This window comes from Corythoichthys intestinalis, chromosome 19, assembly GCF_030265065.1.
Source record: "Corythoichthys intestinalis isolate RoL2023-P3 chromosome 19, ASM3026506v1, whole genome shotgun sequence".
Taxonomy (NCBI): domain Eukaryota; kingdom Metazoa; phylum Chordata; class Actinopteri; order Syngnathiformes; family Syngnathidae; genus Corythoichthys; species Corythoichthys intestinalis.
The window spans coordinates 6,687,448-6,714,672 of NC_080413.1; the positions used below are offsets into that span (position 1 = coordinate 6,687,448).

The 27,225-nt window shown below is 36.9% G+C and overlaps 3 protein-coding genes across 5 annotated transcripts; all 3 read right to left on the minus strand.

Annotated features, from left to right (window-relative positions):
* Nucleotides 1-620: 620 nt before the first annotated feature.
* On the minus strand, nucleotides 621-6,520 carry LOC130907734 (gap junction Cx32.2 protein-like). Its single transcript, XM_057823143.1, has 3 exons — nucleotides 6,476-6,520; nucleotides 1,664-1,812; nucleotides 621-1,583 (listed from the first exon to the last, which is right to left on the minus strand). Exons 2-3 carry the CDS (start codon nucleotides 1,790-1,792, stop codon nucleotides 978-980), a joined length of 735 nt encoding a protein of 244 aa, XP_057679126.1. The 5' UTR covers nucleotides 1,793-1,812; nucleotides 6,476-6,520; the 3' UTR covers nucleotides 621-977.
* A 2,624-nt stretch (nucleotides 6,521-9,144) lies between these two features.
* On the minus strand, nucleotides 9,145-13,460 carry LOC130907805 (gap junction Cx32.2 protein-like). The gene is made up of 2 exons (XM_057823272.1): nucleotides 13,296-13,460; nucleotides 9,145-10,405 (listed from the first exon to the last, which is right to left on the minus strand). Exon 2 carries the CDS (start codon nucleotides 10,388-10,390, stop codon nucleotides 9,536-9,538), a length of 855 nt encoding a protein of 284 aa, XP_057679255.1. The 5' UTR covers nucleotides 10,391-10,405; nucleotides 13,296-13,460; the 3' UTR covers nucleotides 9,145-9,535.
* Nucleotides 13,461-15,186: 1,726 nt separating this feature from the next.
* LOC130907804 (gap junction Cx32.7 protein-like) lies at nucleotides 15,187-25,703 on the minus strand. 3 transcript variants are annotated; one of them, XM_057823270.1, is made up of 7 exons: nucleotides 25,547-25,703; nucleotides 23,780-23,817; nucleotides 22,563-22,700; nucleotides 20,231-20,416; nucleotides 20,060-20,161; nucleotides 17,462-17,527; nucleotides 15,187-17,374 (listed from the first exon to the last, which is right to left on the minus strand). In XM_057823270.1, exons 1-7 carry the CDS (start codon nucleotides 25,599-25,601, stop codon nucleotides 17,024-17,026), a joined length of 936 nt encoding a protein of 311 aa, XP_057679253.1. In that variant the 5' UTR covers nucleotides 25,602-25,703; the 3' UTR covers nucleotides 15,187-17,023. The 3 variants fall into 3 exon arrangements, with proteins under 3 accessions (XP_057679253.1, XP_057679252.1, XP_057679254.1); XM_057823269.1 differs by having other exon boundaries at nucleotides 15,187-17,527; XM_057823271.1 differs by lacking the exon at nucleotides 23,780-23,817 and having other exon boundaries at nucleotides 15,187-17,527; nucleotides 25,547-25,624.
* Between the last annotated feature and the right edge of the window lie 1,522 nt (nucleotides 25,704-27,225).

The window sequence follows — 27,225 nt, forward strand, 5'->3', positions numbered from 1 at the left end:
TTGACTGGACACTTAGCTCATTGGACAAAATATTTTCTACTATGAGACCTACACCAAACCAACGGCCATCCCTCCCTACACCAACTTGGAAATCAACCTATCCAATGAACCTACTCAAATTGACAATACTGCGAAATGCCATGGCAATCAATGACTTTTGGAAAGATATATGAGTAAAAAAATGAACTATGCAACGCTAACATGCTAGACTGTGTGTCCCGGGCTGTTGGGGGACGCGCATCGATAAGCATTTGCTTTTTCCCGTCTTCCATTGTTTGTCATTGTCTTTTTCAGGCAAATGATTCCATATTCTGTGTCAAAGTTTCTCCTCCTTGGCCAAACTATCCCACACTCTGTAACTGTCAATGATACTGATGATGACAATGACAATAAATTCATTCATTCATTCATTTTGAACACCTCAAATTTGATTATTATTTACATCTGTACTGCTGCAATGCATGATAGGAGGCATGTTGGAAAACAACTGTGTTGACAGCAGGTGGCAGCAGAGGTTGACTGTCTCCCCCAAGTAAGCAGTGATGGCCCAATGAAGCTTCTTGAAGCTATGAAGCTTTGCAGCCAATTAGTTCAAAGCTTCATGGTGGTTTATTTGGTCTTATGACAGTCTTATGATGCCAGTTAAATAAAGTGTTACCGGTTAAAATCTTTTGGTGTAAATATACCGTCTTATAGTCCGAAAAATTAAGGTAAACCCATTTAAATTAACAGCAAAACGATGAAAACAGGCACACGATTGGACGTCCATCACTGTCAATGGCACGGATATAGTTTTAAAAATTGCTTTCGATTTGTCAGAACTTGAACAAAATATTTCAACGGGAAAAATTTGATTTGATATACAAGTTAAGTGAGTAACTGATTTAGAATCAGTTAACCTTGTAAGACCATGACATTGCTCTTGGAGGACATTTCAGAGTTTTTCACGGTTTCTTCTGGCCATTTTGTCCACTTCCTTACGCCTTGGTGAACCCGCCGCTATTCAACGGCGAGCGTAGTCCCCTGGCGGCCATTTTGGCTTTCCGTCGCGCGCTGCTGGAGCAAGCCAAGTAGAAGACCTCCACCACGTTGAGCAGTACTGACACGCAGGACATAACCAGCATGAAGATGATGAAGATGGTCTTCTCGGTGGGCCTCGACATGAAGCACTCCACCGTGAACGGACACGGATCCCGTTTGCACACGATACGGGGCTCCATGATGAAGCCGTACAGGTAGTACTGGCCCACGATGAAGGCCGTCTCCAGGATGATGCGGAAGACTATGGAAGTCATGTAGTTCCCCAACAAGTCGCCCTTGATCTTCACCTGGCCTTTGTCGTCGGAGTACTTGGGAATTTTCAACGACGCGGTGCTCGTGAGCATTTTCTCACGAAGTTTGTTCTCCTTGTGGATGACGTGCATGACGTGGCCAAGGTAGATCAGTGTCGGCGTAGAAACGAAGATGATCTGGAGAACCCAAAAGCGGATGTGCGAGATGGGGAAGGCGTGATCGTAGCATACGTTCTTGCAACCCGGTTGATTTGTGTTGCAAACCATCTTGGACTGCTCGTCGCCCCACACCTGGACCGATTTGAAATTTTGACATGGTTAGTTATGATGAAATGTTAGAGCGAAAAAGTGGAAGTCATGAAGAATGGGACCTTCTCTGCGCCGGCTCCTAAGATCATAATCCTGAAGACGAAGAGTACGCTGAGCCAAACTTTCCCGATGACGGTGGAGTGCGACTGCACTTTGTCCAGAAGTGATGCCAAAAAGCCCCACTCGCCCATCTTCAATCCTATTCACCACACTTTTGACACAAACACATGGTGTTTTATGGCAAGTCATCAGATTTTGCTTATTTAACCAACACTGTATTTTCAGGTGTTCTTTTGTGGGTCTTCTAATGTTAGACATGTCCACTGAATTTCATGCAGGTTGGTGAAACTGTATTTAGGATATGGAATTTTGAACTTGGATTTTATCAGTTTGATGGATTTTGGTGACTCGTCAAGCCTCTCTGCTACAGTGGGGCAAATAAGTATTTAGTCAACCACTAATTGTGCAAGTTCTCCCTCTTGAAAATATTAGAGAGGCCTGCAATTGTCAACATGGGTAAACCTCAACCATAAGAGACAGAATGTGGAAAAAAAAAAAGAAACCACATTGTGTGATTTCTAAAGAATTTATTTCCAAATTAGAGTGGAAAATAAGCATTTGGTCACCTACAAACAAGATTTCTGGCTGTCAAAGAGGTCTAACTTCTCTAACGAGGTCTAACGAGGCTCCACTCTTTACCTGTATTAATGGCACCTGTTTTAACTCATTATCGGTATAAAAGACACCTGTCCACAACTTCAGTCAGTCACAGTCCAAACTCCACTATGGCCAAGACCAAAGAGCTGTCGAAGGACACCAGAGACAAAATTGTAGAACTGCACCAGGCTGGGAAGACTGAATCTGCAATAGGTAAAACGCTTCGTGTAAAGAAATCAACTATGGGAGCAATTATTAAAAAATGGAAGACATACAAGACCACTGATAATCTCCCTCAATCTGGGGCTCCATGCAAGATCTCACCCCGTGGCTTCAAAATGATAACAGGAACGGTGAGCAAAAATCCCAGAACCACACGAGGGGAACTAGTGAATGACCAACAGAGAGCTGGGACCACAGTAACAAAGGCTACTGTCAGTAACACAATGAACCGCCAGGGACCCAAGTCCTGCACTGCCAGACGTGTCCCCCTGCTGAAGCCAGTACATGTCCAGGCCCATCTGCGGTTCGCTGGAGAGCATTTTGATAATCCAGAAGAGGACTGGGAGAATGTGTTATGGTCAGATGAAACCAAAATAGAACTTTTTGGTAAAAACACAGGTTCTCGTGTTTGGAGGAGAAAGACTACTGAATTGCAGCCGAAGAACACCATACCCACTTTGAAGCATGGGGGTGGAAACATCATGCTTTGGGGCTGTTTTTCCGGAAAGGGACCAGGACGACTGATCTGTGTAAAGGAAAGAATGAATTGGGCCATGTATAGAGAGATTTTGAGAGAAAATCTCCTTTCATCAGCAAGGGCATTGAAGATGAGACGTGGCCGGGTCTTTCAGCATGACAATGATCCCAAACACACACACAGGGCTACAAAGGAGTGGCTTCATAAGAAGCATTTCAAGGTCCTGGAGTGGCGTAGCCAGTCTCCAGATCTCAACCCCATAGAAACTCTGTGGAGGGAGTTGAAAGTCCGTGTTGCCCAACGACAGCCCCAATACATCACTGCTCTAGAGGAGCTCTGCATGGAGGAATGGGCCAAAATACCAGCAACAGTGTGTGAAAAGCTTGAGAAGAGTTACAGAAAACGTTTGGCCTCCGTTATTGCCAACAAAGGGTACATAACTAAGTATTTAGATTAACTTTTGGCATTGACCAAATACTTATTTTCCACCATGATTTGCAAATAAATTCTTTAAAAATCAAACAATGTGATTTTCTGTTTTTTTTTCCTTCACATTCTGTCTCTCATGGTTGAGGTTTACCCATGTTGACAATTACAGGCCTTTCAAGTCGGAGAACTTGCACAATTAGTGATTGACTAAATACCTATTTGCCCCACTGTACGTGCCACCTCCATGTTGTCTTCTCGGGCATGACTTCTTGAGACTTTTATATGGGTTTTCTTATAATAAACATGCCTACCGAGTGTCATCTTGATGAGTGAAACTGGATTTGGGGGCTGAATTTTCAAACTCAACTGATGGAGTTTTGTGATTTTTGCAGACTGATCAAACCTTGATGCCACATAACGCCAACATTGTGCCTTATCGGGCATGGCTTTTTGAGACTTTTTGGAAGGTCTTCTCATTATTAACATGCCTACCAAGCTTCATTTTAATGAGTGAAGCTGGATTTGGGGGCTGAATTTTTAAACTCAACCAATTGGGGTTTTGTGATTTTTGCTGAATGGTTAAACTTTGATACCATGTACCTCCAATGTTGTGTCTTTTCTGGCGTGACGTCTTGAGACTTTTTTGTGGGTCTGGTCATAATACACCTTTCTACTAAGTTTCATGTTACTGTGTAAAGCTGGAATTGGGGGCTGAATTTTCAAAGTAAACCATTTGGATTTTCGTTGTTTTTGCCGAATGAGCGAACTTTGATGCTACATACAACCAAAATTATGTCTTTTGGGGCATAGCTTCTTGAGACTTTTCTGTGGGTCTCGTCACAATACACCTCTGTACCAAATTTCACGTTACTGTGTAAAGCTAGAATTGGGCGGGGTGAATTTTCAAAGTAAACCATTTGGATTTTCGTTGTTTTTGCCGAATGAGCGAACTTTGATGCTGCGTACAACCAAAATTATGTCTTTTGGGACATAGCTTCTTGAGACTTTTCTGTGGGTCTGGTGATAATACACCTCTCTACCAAGTTTCATGTTACTGTGTTAAGCTGGAATTGGGGGCTGAATTTTCAAACTCAACAAAATTGGAGTTTTGTTGTTTTTGCCGAATGATCAAACTTTGATGCTAATTGCCACCTAAATTGTGTGTTTTTGGGCATAAATTCTTGAAACTTTTTGTGGGTCTTCTCGTAATAAACATGCCTTGCAAGTTTCATCTTGTTGAGGGAAACTGGATTTGGGGGCTAAATTTTCAAACTCAACCAGTTGGAGTTTTGTAATTTTTGTACAGTGATCCAACTTGGATGCCACGTATCGCCAAAATTGCGTCTTTTCGGGCATAGCTTCTTGAGAATTTTTTGTGGGTCTGGTCATAATACACCTTTCTACCACGTTTCATTTTTCTGTGGAAAGCTGGAATCGGGGGCTGAATTTTCAAACTCAACAATTTGGAGTTTTGTTGTTTTTGCCAAATGATCAAACTTTGATGCTACGTACCAACAAAATTGTGTCTTTTCCGGCGTAGCTTCTTGAGACTTTTTTGTGGGTCTCGTTACAATACACCTCTCTACCAAATGTCACGTTACTGTCTAAAGCTGGAATCGGGGCCTGAATTTTCAAACTCAACCAATTGAAGCTTTGATGCTACGTACCAAGAAAATTGTCTTTTCGGGCATAGCTTCTTGAGACTTTTTTGTTGGTCTTTCAAGTTTCATCTTGTTGAGGGAAACTGGATTTGGGGGCTACATTTTCAAACTCAACCAGTTGGAGTTGTGTAATTTTTGCAGAGTGGTCCAACTTTCACGCCACGTATCGCCAACATTGTGTCTTTTCGGACATAGCTTTCTGAGACTTTTTGTAGGTCTACTCATTATTAACATGCCTACCAAGTTTCATTTTAATGAGTGAAACTGGATTTGAGGTCTGAATTCAAAGTCATCCAATTGGAGTATTATGATTTTTGCTGAGTGATCTGAGTGAACTTTGATGCCACGTACCACCGAAATGGTGTCTTTTCGGGAATAGCTTCCTCAGACTTTTCGTAGGTCTTCTCATAGTGAATATGCCTACCAAGTTTCATCTTGATTTGTAAAACTGGTTTTGTGGGCTGGATTTTCAAACTCAACCGATTGGAGTATTGTGATTTTCGGTGAGTGATAAAACTTTGATGCTACGTGCCACCAACGTCGTGTCTGTTCAGGTATAGCTTCTCTAGAATCTTGTGGGTCTGCTCATAATAATCATGCCTACCAAGTGTCATCTTGTTGAACCTGACTTGGATTCGGGGGCTGAAATTTCAAACCTAGCCTTTATCAAAGTTTAGTGTTTTTTGTTAAGACAGCAATGTTAGCTTCAATTGTTTGCCCACAGGCACCAAAAATCCCCGAAATCATAAAATTTATCAATTGGTTGAATTTATATGCTTTAATTTTTGCTGCGGTAAAAATATATATATATCTTGGAAAATTTAATTGTTAAACGAATGGAAATAGACAAAAAAACAAAATCCCGCCTTCTAGCAAAAATGGTAGACTTTTTGTGTTTTAGAGCATATATTTTACCGAATATTTTGTGTAATGGATGTTTTACAAATTCAATGAAACAGTATCAAATTTGTGTCCCCCAAAGTACATTTTCAGTCATTCTGAAGTTGTACAAGTTGCTTACAGTAATAAAAATTCCTATATTTAATAATATTGAAATGTATTGAATTATGCATGTTTGTATACAATATACTGTATGTGCAAGTATATTTTGTACAGATGATGTATACATACTGTATTTCCATTATATTGTATACATTTTAGCAAAAATTTGTCTTAGTAGTTTTAAGTATTCATAACAGTAATACGAAAGTTCTCAATTAAAGGTATAATTGGGGGGAAAAAAAAGAATAAACATGACATGAAATATCTACCATTTAATATTTTACATATAGGCAAGATTAAATCAAACCTTTTGACTGATTTTATAATGAAAAACAATCAAATAATTGTCATGGATGATTATGTATATATTCAAATTTCTTTTATTTTGCATGAAGTGTCCTATTAAATGAACGTGAATTGCTTACCTGATATTAGACAAGGTGAATCCCGACGATCTCTAGTTGTGCGTTGCAATCACTGAATGTTGCTCAAGCGTAGAAAAAAAGCAAAGGTGAATTCTGGGGCCGCCTTGAACTTAGGTTCAGGTTGCACAAGTGCATACGTGTGTTTGCGCATGTGTGTGTTGGATAAGCACTCACGTTGTTTTGCTCGAAATGATAAAAAAAGAAGTGACATTCGCTTTTGGGTTAATAATTATTCGCCATTTTTAAAGTCCAAACTGCCCCTCGTGTTGTTGTTTTTTCTTTTGTCCACGTTGCATTTAGACAACTTTCTTTTATGGCTTCTTTAATTTCTTTATGATTCCAATGCATTGACGTAATAATGTTAGTGAATATGTTGGAATTGTTTTATCAGCAAGATTGCAACACTTAGCAATCATTGATTAATATGAAAGATAAATCAGTAAGTCAGTTTAAATTGTTCCAGTGTTGGTGGAGAAACTTTATACTCAGTTTTAGTTTTTTTTTCATGCTAAAAATAATAGAATATCTTGATAAATCATATTTTAACAATAATGAAAATGACTGAAAGTAAATACACTTTTGATTTAAATCCGTAATCCGTAAAAAATAATATAGTCATAAATATAATGATAAAAGTGAATAAACTTAAAATGGGATTGTTAAAATTCCAGATTTATGTCTTCAAAAAAACGGACTAAATAACAGAATTAATACCAATATATGGACAACATCATAAAATTCCTTAATATGAATCAAAACATATAAAAACTTTTTTTAAAGTTATAAATACACATTAAACAAAAAATCCAAAACCCCTGGTGATAATAATATTTGTAATATTTTTTTTTCAATATGGCAGAGTATGATGGCCATACAAAAAAATAGGACTATGAAAATTTTGTCGTAATATTACAAGCATATGGTCCAATGTTGTAATACTACGAGATTAAAGTAATTATTAAATAAAATTTTTAAAATCTTAGTAAAAGGGAATGCTGAGTAAAAAGTTATTCATAAAGTCGTAGTACTACATAACTTCACGTAATATTACGAGAATAAAGTAATACTTAGTAATATTCCGAGAATAAAATAAATATAAAAAAAGTCGTAATACTACGTAACTACATAATTTGATGAGTAAAAAGTCGTACGTAAAGTCGTAATACCACGTAACGTTGCATAACATTATAAGAAAATAATGTTACGTAATATTATGAGGAAAAAGTCGTACATAAAGTAAATTCACGTAATATTTCAAGTCCTACGTTGTAATATTACGAAATTAATATAAATATAAAAAAACATCGTAATGCTAATTAACGTGATGTAACTGTATGAGTAAAAAGTCTTATGTAAAGCCGTAATACTACGTAACTTGACATAAAATTATGAGAAGTCGTAATCTGACGTAATACTACGAAGACAAAGTCGTATTACTAAGTAACTTCACGTAATATTACAAGAATGATATAAATATAAAAAATATCGTAATACTACCTAACATCATGTAATTTTCTGTGTAAAAAGTACTGTATGTAAAGTCGTAATACCATGTAACTTTACATAATATAACAAAAGTTGTATTGTTACGTCATATAATGACGAAAAAGTTGTACGTAAAGTCGTAATACTACGTAACTTAATGTAATATTACACCAATAAGGTCATATGTTGTAATATTACAATAATAATATAGATATCTAGAAAATCGTACTAATAAACGTTACGTAATTTTAGGAGTAAGAAGTCATAGGTAAAATCTTAATATCACGTAACCTTACTTAATTTTATGAGAAGTCGTAATGTTACGTAATATTATGAGGAAAAAGTGGTACGTAAAGTCGTAATACTACGTAACTTCACGTAATATTACGAGAATAAAGTCATACGTTGTAATATTACGAGATTAATATAAATATAAAAAATATTGTAATACTGAAAACTTTATGTAATTTTAATGAGTAAAAATTATAATATTAAGTAGCGTTATGATAAATTACAGGAAGTCGTAATGCTACGTAATAGTACGGGAAAAAAGTCAGAATACTACGTAACTTCACTTAATATTACAATAATCATACGTTGTAGCACCACATAACTACGTAATTTTATGAGTGAAAAGTCATACCTTAAGTCGTAATATTACGTAACGTTACGTAACATCAAAAGAAAATGTAACGTTACGTAATATTACGATGAAAAAGTCGTACGTAAGTCGTAATTCTAATATATATATATTTTTAATTTCGTAATTCTAATAAATTCACGTAATATTACGAGTCATATATTGTAATATTACAATATTAATACAAATATCAAAAATATCGTAATACCACCTAACGTTACGTAATTTTATGAGTAAAATGTCGTACTTCAAGGTGTAATAGTACCTAACGTTATGTAATATTATGAGCAAATCGTCGTACGACTTAATTGTTGTCTTATTCCAATATATGAATTTATTCTCGTAATATTCCTTTTTTCGTAGTATTACAACGTACGACTTTACACTCGTAATAGTGCGACTTTAATCACGTAACTTTGTGACTTTATTCCTGCAGTCAGTGCTGCAATATTTTTCTTTCTTTGTTTGGCCGTGATACGCCATCGTATTTCCAAAAATAAATGAATTATTAAAAAAACAAAAACATACAATTTTTTTTTATAACAAACATTTAATGATTTTGCTAAAAACATACAGTGCATAAACAACGAACTGGGAAAAATAGACAAGAAATAATATCATAATCATAATTATCATTACACATTTCAAATAACAACAGAATCAAAACAACTATAAATACACAAAAATGCCGCTTGATTTACTTTGGTTCAGTGCCATTGACTGCAATAGACGTCCAATCTATTTCGACTAGAGTACTTTCAATTACCCACTCCCAGTCAAAATGGATTGGACGTCTGTTCCCGTCAATAGTAGGCTGAAAGTCAGGTCATTTGTATCTGAAGGCTCTTTTGCACAAACCCGACCTTTCTACTCATGATTTTTTAAATTAATTTATTTTTTTACATTTTGAAAAGCAAACAATAACAAAACAAACTCTAGAGTAGTCGCTTCTCCTCCTTGGCTCCATCCAGACTTCCCCCTAAGCTCTGACTGCGCTCCATCTCCTTATCCAGGTTCTTCTTGTTCTGCTTCAGCGTGTCTTCATTAGTTGGCCACCTAAGCTCGACCGGGTTCTCCGCCGAGTTCACCCCCGACCTCCCTTTCGACCGTTTAGACCCGGCTTTGCAGCGGGTGCACACCAGGTAGAAGACCTCGATGACATTGAGCACCAGCGACACGCAAGCTACGGCTAGCATGAAGATGATGAAGATGGTCTTCTCGGTGGGGCGCGACATAAAGCACTGGACGGTAAACGGGCAGGGGGTTCTGGAGCAGGGGAACATGGGCACCATGACGAAACCGTACAAGTAGTATTGACCCACGATGAAGGCGGCTTCGATGATGATCTTGAAGACCAACTGGGTGAGGTAGCTCCCCAGAAGGTTCCCCTTGATGGTCACGTTGCCTTTGTCGTCAGTGTACTTTGGCGACTTTGTATAGAGAGTCCCGCCGGGGCTAGCGATCTTCTGCCGCATCTTGTTCTCCTGGTGAATGACATGCATGGCGTGGCCCAGGTAGACCAACGTCGGCGTGGACACGAAGATGATCTGGAGAACCCAGAAACGGATGTGCGAGATAGGGAAGGTCCAGTCGTAGCAGACGTTCTCGCAACCGGGTTGCTTGGTGTTGCAGATGAAGTCGGACTGCTCGTCGCCCCACACGCTCTCGGCGCCGGCGCCCAGAACCATGATCCGGAACAAGAAAAGGACCGTCATCCAGATCTTGCCAATGACGGTGGAGTGAGATTGGACTTTGTCCAGTAAGCTCGACAAGAAACCCCAGTCTCCCATCTTTCAGCTGCTGATCTAGAAGAAAATAGTCATATTGTTAAACAGGGAATACAGTTGTAGCTTGACTAAAGAGTTGAAGCTCAAAACTCAATTCCTGGACTTGTAAGTAGGGTTTGTTTCATGACCAAGCTGAGGACTTGATTCACTCTGACTGCGGTACCTTGAATTAAGAGATCAAGTTGTTCACATTACCAAGCTTGTAACTAATTTTCTTGTACAGTGCTGGCTATTTGTCCCGTGTTCAATCATATAATTCAATTTTGTTGTACAGTGATACCTTGGCTTTTGACGTTATATTCAGTGATCAAGCTCATGATTCAATTTTCTTATATAGTGGTTCCTTGACTTATGAGTTCGAGTCATTGCTATAAGTCAGTTTTCTCATTCAAGTAGATCCTTGACTAATGAATTCAAGACATTGCCTGGACTAAGCTCATAACTCAATTCTCTCATTTCTGAGGATACTTGATTTATGAGTTATAATTCAATTGTTTCATTCAGTGCATCCTTGACTAATAAGTTCAAATCATTCCCTTGACTAAGTTCATCACTCGATTCTCTCATTTAAGACGATACTTGATTTTTGAGTTTAAGTCATTCCTGTGAATAAGCTCATAATTCAGTTATATCATTCAGTGAATCCTTGATTAATAAATTCAAATAATTCCCTTGACTAAGCTCATCACTCGATTCTCCAAGGTGATCCTTGATTTTTGAGTTCAAGTGATTCCTGTGAATAAGCTCACAACTAAATTCTCTCATTCAGTAAATCCTTGACATAAAATGAGTTATTCCCTTGACTAAGCTCATAACTCAATTCTCTCATTTATGAGAATACTTGATTCACGAGTTCCAGTCATTCCTGTTAATAAGCTCATAACTCAATTCTCTCATTCAGTTTATCATTGACTAATGAGTTCAAGTCATTCCTGCGAATAAGCTCATAACACAATTCTCTCATTCAATTTATCTTTGACAAATGAGTTCAAGTCATTCCCTTGTCTAAGCTTATAACTCAATTCTCTCATTCAGTGGATCCTTGAATAATAAGATGAAGTCATTCCCTTGACTAAGTTTATAACTCAGTTCTCTCATTCAGTAGAACCTTGACTAATAAGGTCAAGTCATTGCCTTGACTAAGCTCATAACTCAATTCTCTCATTCAGTAAATCCCTGACATGAGTTCAAGTAATTCCTTTGATAAAGCTCATAACTCAATAGTCTCATTTAAGACAATACTTGATTTTTGAGTTCAAGTCATTCCCGTGAGTAAGCTCATAACTCAATTCTCTCATTCAGTAGATCCTTGACATGAGTTCAAGTCATTCCCTTGACTAAGCTCATAACTCAAGTCTCTCGTTCAAGACAAAAGTTCTTGATTCATGAGTTTGTCATTCCCTTGACTAAGCTCATTCTCTCATTCAGAGGATCTTCGATTTGAGTCATTCCTATGATTCGTTTCATAAATGAGTTCAAGTCATTGCTATAACTCAGTTTTCTCATTCAAGTGAATACTTGACTAATGAGTTCGTTATTCCCTTGACTAATAACTCAGTTCTCTCATTTAAGAGGATACTTGATTTATGAGTTTGTCATTCTCGTGAATAAGCTCATAACTCAATTCTCTCATTCAGTGGATCCTTGACTAATAAGTTCAAGTCATTCCCTTGACTAAGCTCATAACTCAATTCTCTCATTCAGTAGATCCTTGACATGAGTTCAAGTCATTCCTTTGACAAAACTCATAAGTCAAGTCTCTCGTTTAAGAAGATACTTGATTTTTGAGTTCAAGTCCTTCCCGTGAATAAGCTCATAACTCAATTCTCTCATTTAAAAGGATACTTGATTTATGAGTTTGTCATTCTTGTGAATAAACTCAATTCTCTCATTCAGTGGATCTTTGACATGAGTTCGTCATTCCCTTAACTAAGTTCATAACTCAATTCTCTCATTTAAGAAAATACTTGATTTATGAGTTTGTCATTCTCTTGAAGAAGCTCAGAACTCAATTCTCTCATTTAGTGGATCCTTGACTAATAAGTTCAAGTCATTCCCTTCACTAAGCTCATATCTCAATTCTCTCATTCAAGAGGATACTTGATTTATGAATTTGTCATTCTTATGAATAAGCTCATAACTCAAATTTAATTCAGCTTATCCCTGACTTATGATTTCAAGTCATTTATGACCAAGCTCATAAATTACTCTGAAGAAGGTATTTTGCTTCAATATATTAACATTTTACCCACTAAATTTGTTTAGTTTTTTTCTGTCTTAAAATTTTTATAGGCATAATTCATAACACGAACATTAACTTATAATGTCGTTTTTAAGGGGGGAAAAAATCATAACTTCTGTGACAAACTCATAAATCAGGTTACTCACACTGCTGACTTGACTTCAAACTTTTTTTGTTAGAATATCAAGCTTGTACGTAAATGTAGGCTTTGAATTCATTGCGTGACCAAACTCGTAACTCCGTTGACTTGACAATTACCATAAATCTTGTTCCAAAGGACCTGCAAAACATTCTCCTAAACCCAGTTAGTTAAAAATAAACTATTTGTCATTATTAATGCATTTGTCAAATTATTCCTAATGAAATTCATCACTACTAACTTTCATTCAATTGTCTTTATTAGTCAATTTTACCTAATAATAATGGACTATCTTTTTCTATGTGCGCTCCAGAACTGGAATGTTGGAAGGGAACAAGAACAGCTGTGTCAAGTTCATGAAAATAAGGTGAAATCCCACACAAAACAACCGATTAAAACTGCATCATCGAACCCAAAACTGACATGATGCCTCATAAACAAATCACTATCACAAAAAATTATGACAAAATATGTTAATATAATATTCGTAAATAGAATATAATAATGTTTTCATGATGCCACCTTACCTTACGAAGTGGTACAAAAGGTCTGCTTCTGTCTGTGGCTGTGCGCTGACTGATCTGAACCTTGGAGTCATTTGAGAGTTAGGAGGTTGGAGTTCAAATAACTCATTACAATTACACGTGGATTACTTCCAATGTGTATTGATTAGAAGCACAGATTTTTTTTTAAACTTTAGCACTTAAATACAGTTCAGACAACATTTTTCTCACCCACTAAATAAGTTAAATAACTTTCACTTAAGTTTATTTGATTTTATCTTGACTTGCTTTATTTCCACTTGAATTGAGTTTGAGTACTAGTTAGCAAGGGGAGGTGCGCAGCCACGATTGGTCGCATTGTGCAACACGTACCCACCAGTGTGTCACTTTGGACCGTCCCACAGTAATAATTGACTGGTGGAAAAGAAGCATTTTAATGTTTGTACCCCGAAAAATTCAAAATACATGTTACAGAGGATAAAATATTTGCATGAATGCTAAAAGCAATGCTAATGCTAAAAGCTAACAACTCATTTTTAGGTGTGCATTTTTGCTTGTCACTAGTAAACATCCAATTTGAAGCGCAAGGCCTGGCAGCGAATTGGACGTCTAGCCCCGTCAATGGCAGCTAACGAGTTCAAATATTGACGTACAATGGAATCGGCATGCTGGTTTATGTGTAAAAAAAATGGACTGAAATGTTGACGTTTTTGCACATGGCATAAAAAAGATCTATTTGATTGGCTCGTTTCTTAACCAACCAAAGTATCGATCCAAATCGATGTATCGCTATGCTTTGACCAATTCTCACTGTTCCAACTATCTTATCGTCAATAAAACCATGATAAAATGATATCAGATAATATCAACATTTTTCATGATCGCTTCTATTACCATAGAATACAATTTATAGTAGTGCTGCAACGATTAATGGATTAACTTGAGTAATTCGATTAGAGAAACGCTTCGAATCAAATTTTGCTGCTTAGAGTGGCGTTGTAATGGTTTGTTTTGGAAGTGTTTGCATTTAGTTTTATTGATTTGAGTGGAAATACTGCCCTCTAATGGCAACAGAGAATATGACATAACTCATTTAATGTGGCTGAATCCAGCTGCTCCCTGTTAAGACCAACTTTGGGTAAGTTTTGTTTGAGCGATGTTTTTTGTCATGCGTTCGTAATTTAATTTATAGGTATATTTAGCTGTTTTTTTGAGGTAATATGAGTTCGAATGATTTGTTAAGAACATTGTTAAAAAAAAAATAGCATGTAAGCTAGCGGATTTTTGCTACGCAAGTTGTTTTGTTGTACAGTACTTTGATCCTCATTTATTTATTTGTTTTTTATTGTTTGAGGCTAAGTTCAGGTATTTTAATTTGATTTTTAAAAATTATAAATATTGTATGTACAGGATATTATAGGTATATTTAGCAGTTTTCTGTAGGAATATGTTTGAGCGATTTGTTAAAAAAAAGTTTTAGCATTTTAAAGCATTTAAACTAGCAAACTTTTGCTATGCAAGTTAGCTAATTGTTTTGTTGTACAGTGCTTTGATCGTCATTCATTTATTTGTTTTTTATTGTTTGAGGCTAAGCTCAGGTGTTTTAATTGCGTATATACAGTAGATATATGCATGTATATTATAGGTATATTTAGCAGTTGTCTGTGGGAATATATGTTTGAAACATTTGTTGAAAAAAAAAAAAGTTGGCATTTTATAGCATTTAAGCTAGCGGAATTTTTTTTATGCAAGTTAGCCAATTGTTCTTTTGTTGTACTTAGATCTTCATTTATTCATATTTTTATCCCGTTTGTGTCAGGACTGGACTCAAAGCAGGACTCAAATGCAGAGTTTTCTTGGTTTACAGAAAGTTATTTATTTCACAATACAAAAAATTATCTCCACTATGGAAGACAAAAAACGTGAGCAAAAACACAAAGTAATAAACCACCTCAAGAATGCTTATAAATCAGTTCAGGATCAGGTTCTCTTCTTGGGTTGTGGACAAAAAGCTGGCTTGGGCGATGCGTCGGTGGACGATTACAAGCTCGTTTGAAAGATCAGGAAAAAAATGACCAAAACAGCCCCAACATATGCAGGATGTGACCTATAAATGCCGAAAAATCATGCTCCAAAATACAGGTTGTCCCTGGGTTACGACATAACCGACTTACGTGATTTTGACATCACGACGCCTGAGTCTCGTCCACAATTTTGTCTCCATTATCATATATATCATAATTATCATAATATCATGATCATTATACTTTTATTTTATTAATACAACTATTCTGCCCTTTGGTGAAATCTGTATTTGATTATAATGTTTACTTTCGTTTTGTGACGCATGCTTTTATTTTGGCACAGGAAGCGTAGAGCAGGTCGTACTTCCGCACACGAGTAAGAGCGCATGAACACACGAAGAACAACGTATTTGCGCACACGAAGAACAGCCCACATGCACCCATGAGAAAGAGCGCATCTGCTCCCATGACATAGTCGCGCAGCCAAGTGAGCGAGAGAGGGGAAAGATTATAGCTTAGCTCGCTGTCTTGCTAGGACTTAACTCCGTCTTAGTGAGGACAGTACAATGACGTATAATACATGTTTTGGATAGTTATTTTGAGATTTCAGGGGTATCTAGGGGTACTTAAAGGGTTAATTCCGACTCCCGCAGAAATTTGGGTTAAGTTGCCAATGTAGGAACGGAACTTTTTCGTAACTACCTGTATAGAAAATATGACCCCAAATGCCCCTTAATGTGCAGGAAGTAGGGCTGTCAAACGATTAAAATTTTTAATCGAGTTAATCACAGCTTAAAAATGAATTAATCGTAATTAATCACAATTCAAGCCATCTATAAAATATGCCATATTTCTTCTGTAGATTATTGTTGGAATGGAAAGATAAGACACAAGACGGATATATACATTCAACAAACTGTACATAAGTACTGTATTTGTTTATTATAACAATAAATCAACAAGATGGCATTAACATTAACATTCTGTTAAAGCGATCCATGGATAGAAAGACATCTAGTTCATAAAAGATAGTACAAGTTATAGAAATTTTATACTAAAACCCCTCGTTATGTTTTCATTATAATAAAATTTGTAAAACTTTCAATCAAAAAACAAACTAGTAGCTCGCCATTGTTGATTTCAATAATTACAGAATGCTCATGGTGCTGAAACCCATAAAATCAGTCGCACCCAAGCGCCAGCAGAGGGCGAAAAAACACCAAAAAACACAAGTAACAAGTGGACATTACTCTGTGCTGTCATTTTAATCTGTTTGAGCGGGGCATGAGCGTTAAATGCGTCAAATATTTTAACGTGATTACTGCCCGTAGTTAGCTGGGATAGGCTCCAGCACTTCCGCGACCCTCGTGAGGAAAAGCGGCATGGAAAATGAATGAATGAATGAATGAATAATTTTAAAAAATTAATTACCGCCCGTTAACGCGATAATTTTGACAGCCCTAGCAGGAAGTGACCTTTAATCAATAGGAAGTGACCTGTAAGTACTTAAAATTAAGTCAACATGGATTGGACATCCACCGCCGTCGATGGCAGCCAGTGAGTGAACAAGGAAGTTAAGAACTAAATAGTATTATAAATGAAAGCATGGGTGAAATAGAACATTTGAATTAAAAATAGTAATTCTCATTCAAATGAAAGGTTTGTTAACGATAATTGTGTTTAAAATTAGAAAACAACAACAACAACAAAAAAAATGTTACTTTTTTTCTAGATATGCACTTCCCCAGCGTTGCCCGGCAACATATTTCCCGCCAGCTGATTTGCTCCGCTAACACCGAACTTGCGTCCCTTTATCTCCAGCTCGGCGTTAAAGCCGTTCTGCATCACATTGTCGTCATTCAGCACGTATGTCCTCCTCTGCCCGGCGGGTGGCGCTGGCGTAACAGGCGTAACGGGCGTGACGGTGTAGTCGCGCCGCCTAGCCACACACTCTTTAAACGCCTTGCCGCACAGGTAGAGCAGCTCGGCGACGCACAAGACTAGCGAAAGGACCGCCGCCCCCAACATGAACCAGATAATGAGCGACTTCTCGGTGGGACGAGACAGGAAGCAGTCCACCTGGTGTGGACACGGCCAGTGCGGGCACACGTAGACGGCGTTCAGGGTCAAGCCGTAGAGGAAGTACTGACCAACTATGAATAGCACCTCCACGGCGATCTTGGCCACAAGGTGGAGGACGTAGGCGCGCAGGAGGCGTCCGCGAATATTTACCTTAAAAAGACGAATGGATACGTATACAGATAAAATGATAAGCGGTACCATGAATAGATACCGTACACATTTGAAAAATAGAATACAGCTAGATCTGATTAATTGATACAAAGATACAGTAAGTCGAAAAAGATGGTAAATTGCTGCATCAAATACGCTAAATTGATAAAGTAGACACATTTGAAAAATAGAATACAGCGAGATCTGATTAATCAATAAAAAAATACATCAAAAAAGATGGTGTGTTGTTACATCAAATACGCTAAATTGATACCGTAGACACATTTGAAAAATAGAATACAGCTAGATTTGAATAATCGATTAGAAAAATAAGTCGAAAAAGATGTTAAGTTGCTACATCAAATACGCTAAATCGATATCGTAGACACATTTGAAAAATAGAATACAGCTAGATCTGATTAATTGATATAAAGATAAGCCGAAAAAGATGATAAATTGCTGCATCAAATACGCTAAATCGATACCGTACACACATTTGAAAAATAGAATACAGCTAGATCTGATAATCAATAAAAAAAATAAAATAAAAAAAAGATGGCGTGTTGCTACATCAAATACGCTAAATTGATATGGCAGACACATTTGAAAACTAGAATACAGCTAGATCGGATTATTGGATAAGAAAATGAGTCGAAAAAGATGCTAAGTTTCTACATCAAATACGCTAAATCGATACCGTACACACATTTGGAAAAATAGAATACAGCTAGATCTGAATAATCGATTAGAAAAATAAGTCGAAAAAGATGTTAAGTTGCTACATCAAATACGCTAAATCGATATCGTAGACACATTTGAAAAATAGAATGCAGCTAGATCTGATTAATTGATATAAAGATAAGCCGAAAAAGATGGTAAATTGCTGCATCAAATACGCTAAATCGATACAATAGACACGTTTGAAAAATAGAATACAGCGAGATCTGATTAATCAATTTTTTTAAAAAATCGAAAAAGATGGTGTGTTGCTACATCAAATACGCTAAATTGATACTGTAGACACATTTGAAAAATAGAAAGCAGCTAGATCGGATTAATGGATAAAAAAATGAGTCGAAAAAGATGCTAAGTTGCTACATCAAATACGCAAAATTGATACCGTAGACACATTTGAAAAATAGAATACAGCTAGATCGGATTAATGGATTAAAAAATGAGTCGAAAAAGATGCTAAGTTTCTACATCAAATACGCTAAATCAATACCGTACACACATTTGAAAAATAGAATACGGCTAGATCTGAATAATCAATTTAAAAAATAATTCGAAAAAATGCTAAGTTGCTACATCAAATACGCTAAATTGAGACCGTAGACACATTTGAAAAACAGAATACAGATAGATCTGATCAATCGATAAAAAAAATAAATCGAAAAAGATGGTAAATTGCTATATCTAATTCACTAAATTGATACCGTAGACACATTTGAAAAATAAAATACAGCCAGATCTGATTAATCAATAAAAATGGAGAAAAAGATGGTAAATTGCTACATCAAATATGCTAAATTGATAACGTCGACACATTTGATAAATAGAATACAGATAGATCTGATTAATCGACACAGGTGATAAGTCAAAAAAGATGGTAACTTGTTACATCGAACACAATAAATCGATGACGGAGATACAAAAATTTAACAGAGGATATGATAAATTGGAACAGAAATGGCAAAACAAACTCAGGAGATATCATAAATCGATAAGGAGTCCTGGTAACTTGATACGGATCATATAATAGCCATACAATTGGAGATTCAATATATTAATATATAAATTTGATACAGAAAATGGAATTCATCGATAAGCGTGATGATATGATTAATCGATGCAGGACATAAGATGAAATTGGTACAAGGGGGAAAAAAATAAAATGATGACACAAGAGGATGTAAATCGATACAGAGATTGTAATGAATCGTGACAGGAGGCACGATAAAACAGGATACGATTAATTGGTACAGGAAAATTTTTAAACGAAGGATACGATTAACTAGTACAAAAGATAAATTGAAACACAAAACGATGAATCTAAACGAGGTACGATGAACCAAAATGAGGCTACGATGAATCGAGACAGGAGATACGATAAATCAAAACGGCGGATTCAATTAATCGATACAGGATATAATCAATTGATACAGACGATAAGATAAATTGAAACAGAATCTGCATGATCGAATCGACACCAGAGGTACGAAAAATAAAAATGGAGAAAATCAATACATGAGATACGACTAATCCGAATAGAGGATGTGATTTATCGATACAGGATAAATTGAAACAGAGGATAGTATTAATCGATATGGGAAGGATGATAAATCAAAACGACAGATACGATCAATCAATGCAAAAGTTGCAATAAATCAAAACAACAAACGATTGATCAATGTAGGACATACAATAAATTAAAATGGAGGATACTACTAATCGATACAGGGGATTCAATAAATAAAAACCGAGGATATGGTAATTCAATACATAAACTAAAAAAATTGTATGCTAGCTCACCTTTCCACTGCTCTTGATATACTTTGGCATCTTGAAGCTGCGCTGGAGGAACAACAAGGCCTGGTCGCCCAGCTCGGCCTGCTTGCGCATGCGTTCCTTCAACTGTACACACAAAGTTGCCATTTTTTTACTATTTTTCTGTACGAACACCCTATCCAAAATTTTGTGTACCTTTTTCTCGACGTGTATGACATGTAGCACGTATCCCAGGTAGAGCAGCTTGGGTGTCGCCACGGCGATGATCTGCAGGGCCCAAAAGCGGACGTGCGAGATGGGGAAGGCGACGTCGTAGCAGACGTTCTCGCAGCCCGGCTGCCGGGTGTTGCACACAAAGTCCGACTGCTCGTCACCCCATACCTGCGGGCCAGCGGAGGCCAATTTGATGAAGAGAATAATCAGGAAGTAAACACTTATTAGACCTTTCGGGGACAGCAATAACGACTGTGGACTGCTATTCAAAAGTTGACACTTTAACCCTTTATAGTTCAGGTGGCTATTTTTGCCCATTAAAAAAAAACGTACTTGCACTACAAGTATGTATAGTTGCACTCCAAGCATAGGCGGAGTTTGACATTTGGGGCAGGGGGGGCACAAAATGTTGATGACCCCGACACGCAGTGTCAGCAATAAAATTAACTTACAACTACTTGTACTACAGGTATATGTTGTCCTACAAGTATACAGTACGTGTACTTGTACTACAAATGCATGTATAGTTTGCCTGTACTTGTTCTACAAGTGTGCGTATTAGCGTGTTGTAGTATGTTTACTTGTTTCTACTTGTACTACAAGTGTGTGAATTTGGGTGTACTTGCGCAAAAATATGTGTACTTGTACTAGAAGTACGTTTTCCGACAAGTACACGTGTCCTTCCATGTACTAATACCACAAGTATGTGGATTTGCGTGTACATATGCTACAAGTGCATGTTTATGCGTGTACTTGTTCTACAAGGGTTTGTATTAGCATGTTCTTACTTATAGTACGTTTACGGTACTTGTTTGTACATTGTAGTACAAGTACACATGTACTTGCAAGTACTTGTACTTCACGTATGTATACGTGCATGTACTTAGACTAAGAAGTATGTGCTCTTGCGTGTACTTGTACTACAAGTATGTGTACTCGCATGTACTTGTACTGCAAGTATGTGTACTCGCATGTACTTGTACCGCAAGTATGTGCACTCGCATGGACTTGTACCGCAAGTATGTGCACTCACGTGTACTTGTACCGCAAGTATGTGCACTCACGTGTACTTGTACCGCAAGTATGTGCACCACAAGTATGTGCACTTGCGTGGGCTTGTACAACAAGTATGTGCACTTGCGTGTACTGCTACAACAAGTATGTGCAATTGTGTGTAGTGTACAACAAGTATGTGCACTTGCCTTTACTTGTACAACATATATTTACACATGCGTGTGCTTGTGCAACAGGTATGTGCACATGCGTGTACTTGTATAACATGTATTTGCACATGCGTGTGCTTGTACATCAGGTATGTGCACATGCGTGTACTTGTTGTACAACAAGTATGTGCACTCGCGTGTACTTGTACTATGAGTATGTGCACATGCATTTACTTGTACAACGAGTATTTGCACATGCGTGTACTTGTACAACAAGTATGTGCACTTCTGTGTACTTGTACTACAAGTATGTGCACACGCGTGCACTTGTACTACAAGTATGTGCACACGCGTGCACTTGTACTACAAGTATGTGCACACGCGTGCACTTGTACTACAAGTATGTGCACACGCGTGTACTTGTACAAGAAGTATGTGCTCATGTGTGTACTTGTACAAAAAGTATATGCGCATGCGTGTAGGCTACTTGTACAACAAGTATGTGCGCATGCGTGTACTCGTACAAAAACGTATGTGCACATGCGTGTACTTGTACTACAAGTATGTGCACTTACGTGTACTTGTACGACAAGTATGTGCACATGCGTTTACTTGTACGACAAGTATGTGCACATGCGTTTACTTGTACGACAAGTATGTGCACATGCGTGTAGTTGTACAACAGGTATGTGCACATGCGTGTAGTTGTACAACAGGTATTTGCACATGCGTGTAGTTGTACAACAGGTATTTGCACATGCGTGTTCTTGTACTACAAGCATGTGCACTTGCGTGTAATTCTACTACAAGCATGTGCACTTGCGTGTAATTCTACTACAAGCATGTGCACTTGCGTGTAATTCTACTACAAGCATGTGCACTTGCATGTACTTGTACTACAAGTATGTGCACTTGCATGTACTTGTACTACAAGTAGGTGCACTTGCATGTAATTTTACAATAAGTATGCGTGAACTTGTACGACAAGTACGTGTACTTTAATGTACTTGTACAACTTTAACCCCTTAAAAGGCCAATTTTAATTGAAATGGATTTGACGTCTAGCACCATCAATGGCAGCCAATGAGTTCAACAAGTGCTCTGTAAGAGTTGAAATAAAAATGCATTAAAGAGTTAAAAATTTAACTGACCCTGTCGGCGCCGGTGCTCAAAACCAGGATGCGGAAGACGAAGAGAACCGTGAGCCAGACTTTTCCAATGAGCGTGGAGTGCGTCTGCACTTTGTCCAGCAGACGGCCCAGAAGATCCCATTCGCCCATTTTGCAAGTCTGAAAGACAAATCCTTGTTCTTCGAAAACACTTGTGTACACGCACAGGCGATCTTTCTTAAACTGCTTGCTGCTATTGACGGTGCTTCATCCTGGAAGGTCACGGAAAGAAACAATTGTCTGATTGGACTCACAGCTGGCGATACACGTAGAAAAATGTCACTCTTTATCTTTTTGTGTGCGAGAACTAACCTTGGATGATAGTGTGTGACATATACAATAGCAGACACATTGGTACAACTAAAAAACTACTTTAAAGCTAACTTTTGCTATTAGAGATGTTTAATAGTTTAACAAGTTGGTTAGGAATGATAAAAAAAAAATCAAAACAAGTCTGATAAATTGGTTCCAATTAAAGGATACCAAAAAGTCTGACAGTTGTTTTACACATTTCTTGGGTGCGGAATCCAAAACTTGATTGCAGTTTTTCACTATCGTGTCATGTTTAATCAGTTTTTAGTGTGGATTTGCTAGTTTTTCTTTTCTTTTTCTTGAAAATATTCATTATAATGTAGTTTTTGTGGTAACACCTTACTTGCGAGTGGCGTCATAAGACTGTCATAAGACCGTCATCATTATGACATGACACTGTCATGAGCATTAATTCATGTTAATGACAGATGTCATTAAATGTCATCTGGCAAATTTTGTCACGAACTCCATTTATGTCCAGTCCGCATCTTTTACAACCATTCAAAAGCGACAAAATTAATCGTTTTTAGTTTTAGGCGACGTTTACTTTTCGTCTGTAAAATTGAATTTTACTGCAATTATAAATAAATAAATCAAGGTTTCTAACTATTCCGATTGACGGACGAGCACATAATTCAGCATCTACAAGGACAACACCAACTTGGTGATAATACATACTCAGCAGGAAAACAGTACCTTGTTTTCAATTAATTATACCTACCTAGATGCCACGAACTGTATATTAAAAAAGTTGTCCGGGAGTTTAAGAGGACACTATGCTAATGCTACGAGTTACATTTAGTATGTGATGATTACTCAGCACAGACCTTAAAGGCTAAAGCAACATTGCATATTCTCTCTGGCTAAGATAAGTAAACAAATCTTACCGTGTGTGCAAGCCTGCATGGAGACTGGAGACGACACACTGTGGGGGGGGGGGCACAGCATGTCACATGAGTGACACAACCAGACACTGCTACGATGCAGGCTAACTACACATCATTAAATTGTCGCAGATTGTGAACATGTGACGGAAACTATGGCGCATTTTTGTTTAGTTCTCGTCTCGTCAGACGAAAATTCGTCTCATTATGTTTTGGTCTCCCAAAACACGTTTTTAGCTCATTATCATCTCGTCATGAAAACATTGTTCGTTGATGAGATATTTTCGTAATCGTCATCGTTGGTTATTGTTAATCGTTATCATTGGTTAGTTTTAGGTTAGTTGTCAGGTTCAGGTTTCAAAAAAAGTAAGAAGAAAAATCTAAAAAAAATCGATATTTTTCTTGAAAATATTAATTTTAATTTAGGTTTTGTGGTAACACTTTATTTGGCAGTGGCGTCCTAAGACCGTCATAATTATGATATGACATTGTCATGAGCATTAATGAATGCTTATGACAGATGTTATGAAGTGTCATCCGGCAAATTTAGTTTTAGGTTAGTTGTCAGGTTTAGGATTCAAAAAGAAAAAAAATATATTTTAAAATATATATAATTTTATACCTCTGTGACCTTTGACCCTTTCTCTTGTGATCATATCACCAATTGCAAATTTGAGTTGAATAGTTTAATCCGTGAGCTAACCCGAAATGTAATCACCTCTTCCATTACATATCTTGTAAGTTTGATTAAAAAAAAAAACTTTTGAAAGAATAAAGGGATTATTTGTGTACGTGTCGTATTTTCTGGATAATAAGTCGCACTTTTTCATAGTAGCACCAGCCATACTGTATTTTTGCATTTCCAATCCTGCAATTTCTTTGGTAACAAAAGGCAATATTTTCCCGTTGAGGCGTGTCTTAACCTGAAAATTTAGTATGTAGAGACGTTTGTAAGAAAAATGGAACAGCTCACCAACATCAACACCGTGAAGCATGGTGGAGGGAGCATCATTATTTGGGGCTGTTTTGCTGCCTCAGGGCCTGGACAACTTGCAATCATTAATGGAAGAATGAATTCGAAAGTTTATCAGGATCAGTAAAACCTGAGGCCGTCTGTCAAACAGTTGAAGCTAAAAAGAGGATGGGTGCTGCAACAAGACAATGATCCAAAACACAGAAGTAAATCAACTTCAGAATGGAGTGGCCAAGTCAAAGTCCGGACTTTGTAAAAATGTGATTGAGATGCTGTGGCATGACCTAAAGTCAGTCATTCGTGCCAGACATTCTAGGAATCTGACTGAACTACAGCAGTTTGGTAGAGAAGAATGGGCCAAGATTAGTCCTGATTGATATGCCAGACTGATCTGCAGTTACAGGAAACATCTGGTTGAAGTTATTCCTGCCAAAGGGGGCCACAAAATATTAAATGTGATGTTCACTTACTTATTTTTCCCCCTTCTGTCATTATTTGAATACAATCCTAATTAGAACATGAAAACCTCTAAATGTTTGGATGGTTTTAGTTAAAGCTAACACTGTTTTTTCATCTGTATGATTTTGACAAAGAGATCACATTTGATGGTCATTTTATGGAGAAATGTGAGAAATTCCTAAAGGCTTGCACATAGGGTTTGCATACTTTTTCATACCACTGTATGTACATCTTTTAAAAAAATACGTTAAAACAGCTTTTAGACCCAAAACAATGACAATCGTGTTCCCTACTGTTTTCATCATCATTACATTATGTAGCTAATAAAGTGTACGTACCGACCAATGACGAAGAACGCAAAGGTGGAATAAAAGAAGTGGAGAAAGTGAGCATGTTAGCGGCCTCGTCGTTTTCTTCCAAAATGCCCTTATCAGGAAGGTTCCATCCTACGCGTAACAGCAAACCTTCAAGAAATACAAAATAACAACACTGGAAGCCTGGATGCTTCTGGAAGGAGGTTTTAATTATGAATGGGCACGTTTCACTGCCATTGACGGCAATAGACATCCAATTCATTTTAACTCGAATTAATTGGACGTCTGTCCAAGAGTGAAAGTGGCTAGAATTTCTCCCTGATATAAAGGTCGCCACGGAGCTATAATTTGTCTTTTTTTTTTTTTTTTTTAACACACACAAAACTGGTTTTACAAGAGAAACATGAGAAACTGATTTTCATTCAAAATTGTATTTTTTTTCCCCAATGATTTGCAAAATAACAGCTAACAAAAACACCATTTAGGCCAACCTGGATTTCCTGGTTTTTATTTTCCCTAATTTTGTTGCATCTAAATGCAAAACCTCAATTTTAACTTGCAAAGCAAAAGTCCGCTAGCTTAAATGCTAAAGAATGCTAATGTTTTTTTGTTGTTGTTTTTTTTACAATGCTCTTAACAAATCGTTTAAACACATATTCCCACAAAAAAATGGCTAATACAGTGGGGAGAACAAGTATTTGATACACTGTCAATGGGAAAACCCATTGGCAGTGTATCAAATACTTGTTCTCCCCACTGTATACCTACGAACTAAATGAAGAATGCATAAAAAAACATATTAGCTCAAACAAAGACTTACCTTACGTTGGTCTTAACAGGGAGCAGCTGAATATTAAATGAGTTCACTTTTGTATTCCCTTGCCACTAGAGGGCAGTGTATCCACCCAAATCAATAAAACTAAATTAGGGCTGTCAAACAATTAAAATTTTTAATCGCGTTAATTACAGCCTAAAAATTAATTCATCGTAATTAATCGCAATTCAAACCTTCTATAAAATATGCCATATTTTTCTGTAAATTATTGTTAGAATGGAAAGATAAGACACAAGACGGATATATACGTTCAACATATGGTATATAAGTACTGTATTTGTTTATTATAACAATAAATCAACAAGATGGCATTAACATTATTAACATTCTCTTAAAGCGATCCATGGATAGAAAGACTTGTAGTTCTTGAAAGATAAATGTTAGTACAAGTCATAGAAATTTTATATTAAAACCCCTCTTAATGTTTTCGTTTTATTAAAATTTGGAAAATTTTCAATCAAAAAATAAACTAGTAGCTCGCCATTGTTGATGTCAATAATTACACCATGCTCACTCATGGTACTAACCCATAAAATCAGTTGGACCCAAGCGCCAGCAGAGGGCGCCAAACACCACAAAACAAGTAACAAGCTGACATTACACAGTACTGTCATTTTCTGTTTGAGTGGGGCATGTGCGTTAATTGCGTCAAATATTTTAAATGTGATTCATTTAAAAATTTAATTACCGCCTGTTATTTTTGACAGCCCTAAACTAAATGCAAACACTTTCACAACAAACCATTACAACGCCATTCTAATTAAACGAATACTCGAAGCAGCAAAATTTGATCCGAAGCTTTTCTCTAATCGATTAATCGTCACTACTATTAATTGAATTGTACTAGTATGTAAGTATTGTAAAACGG

Coding starts and splice junctions, on each gene's coding strand:
- LOC130907805 (XM_057823272.1), bottom strand. CDS start 10,390: ATGGGAGACTGGGGTTTCTTGTCGAGCTTACTGGACAAAGTCCAATCT.
- LOC130907804 (XM_057823269.1), bottom strand. CDS start 25,601: ATGCTCACTTTCTCCACTTCTTTTATTCCACCTTTGCGTTCTTCGTCA. Junction 23,818..25,546: donor GCGTTCTTCGTCATTGGTCG/GTACGTACACTT, acceptor CCCCCCCCACAG/TGTGTCGTCTCCAGTCTCCA. Junction 17,528..20,059: donor ATATCAAGAGCAGTGGAAAG/GTGAGCTAGCAT, acceptor CGTCTTTTTAAG/GTAAATATTCGCGGACGCCT.
- LOC130907734 (XM_057823143.1), bottom strand. CDS start 1,792: ATGGGCGAGTGGGGCTTTTTGGCATCACTTCTGGACAAAGTGCAGTCG. Junction 1,584..1,663: donor TAGGAGCCGGCGCAGAGAAG/GTCCCATTCTTC, acceptor AAATCGGTCCAG/GTGTGGGGCGACGAGCAGTC.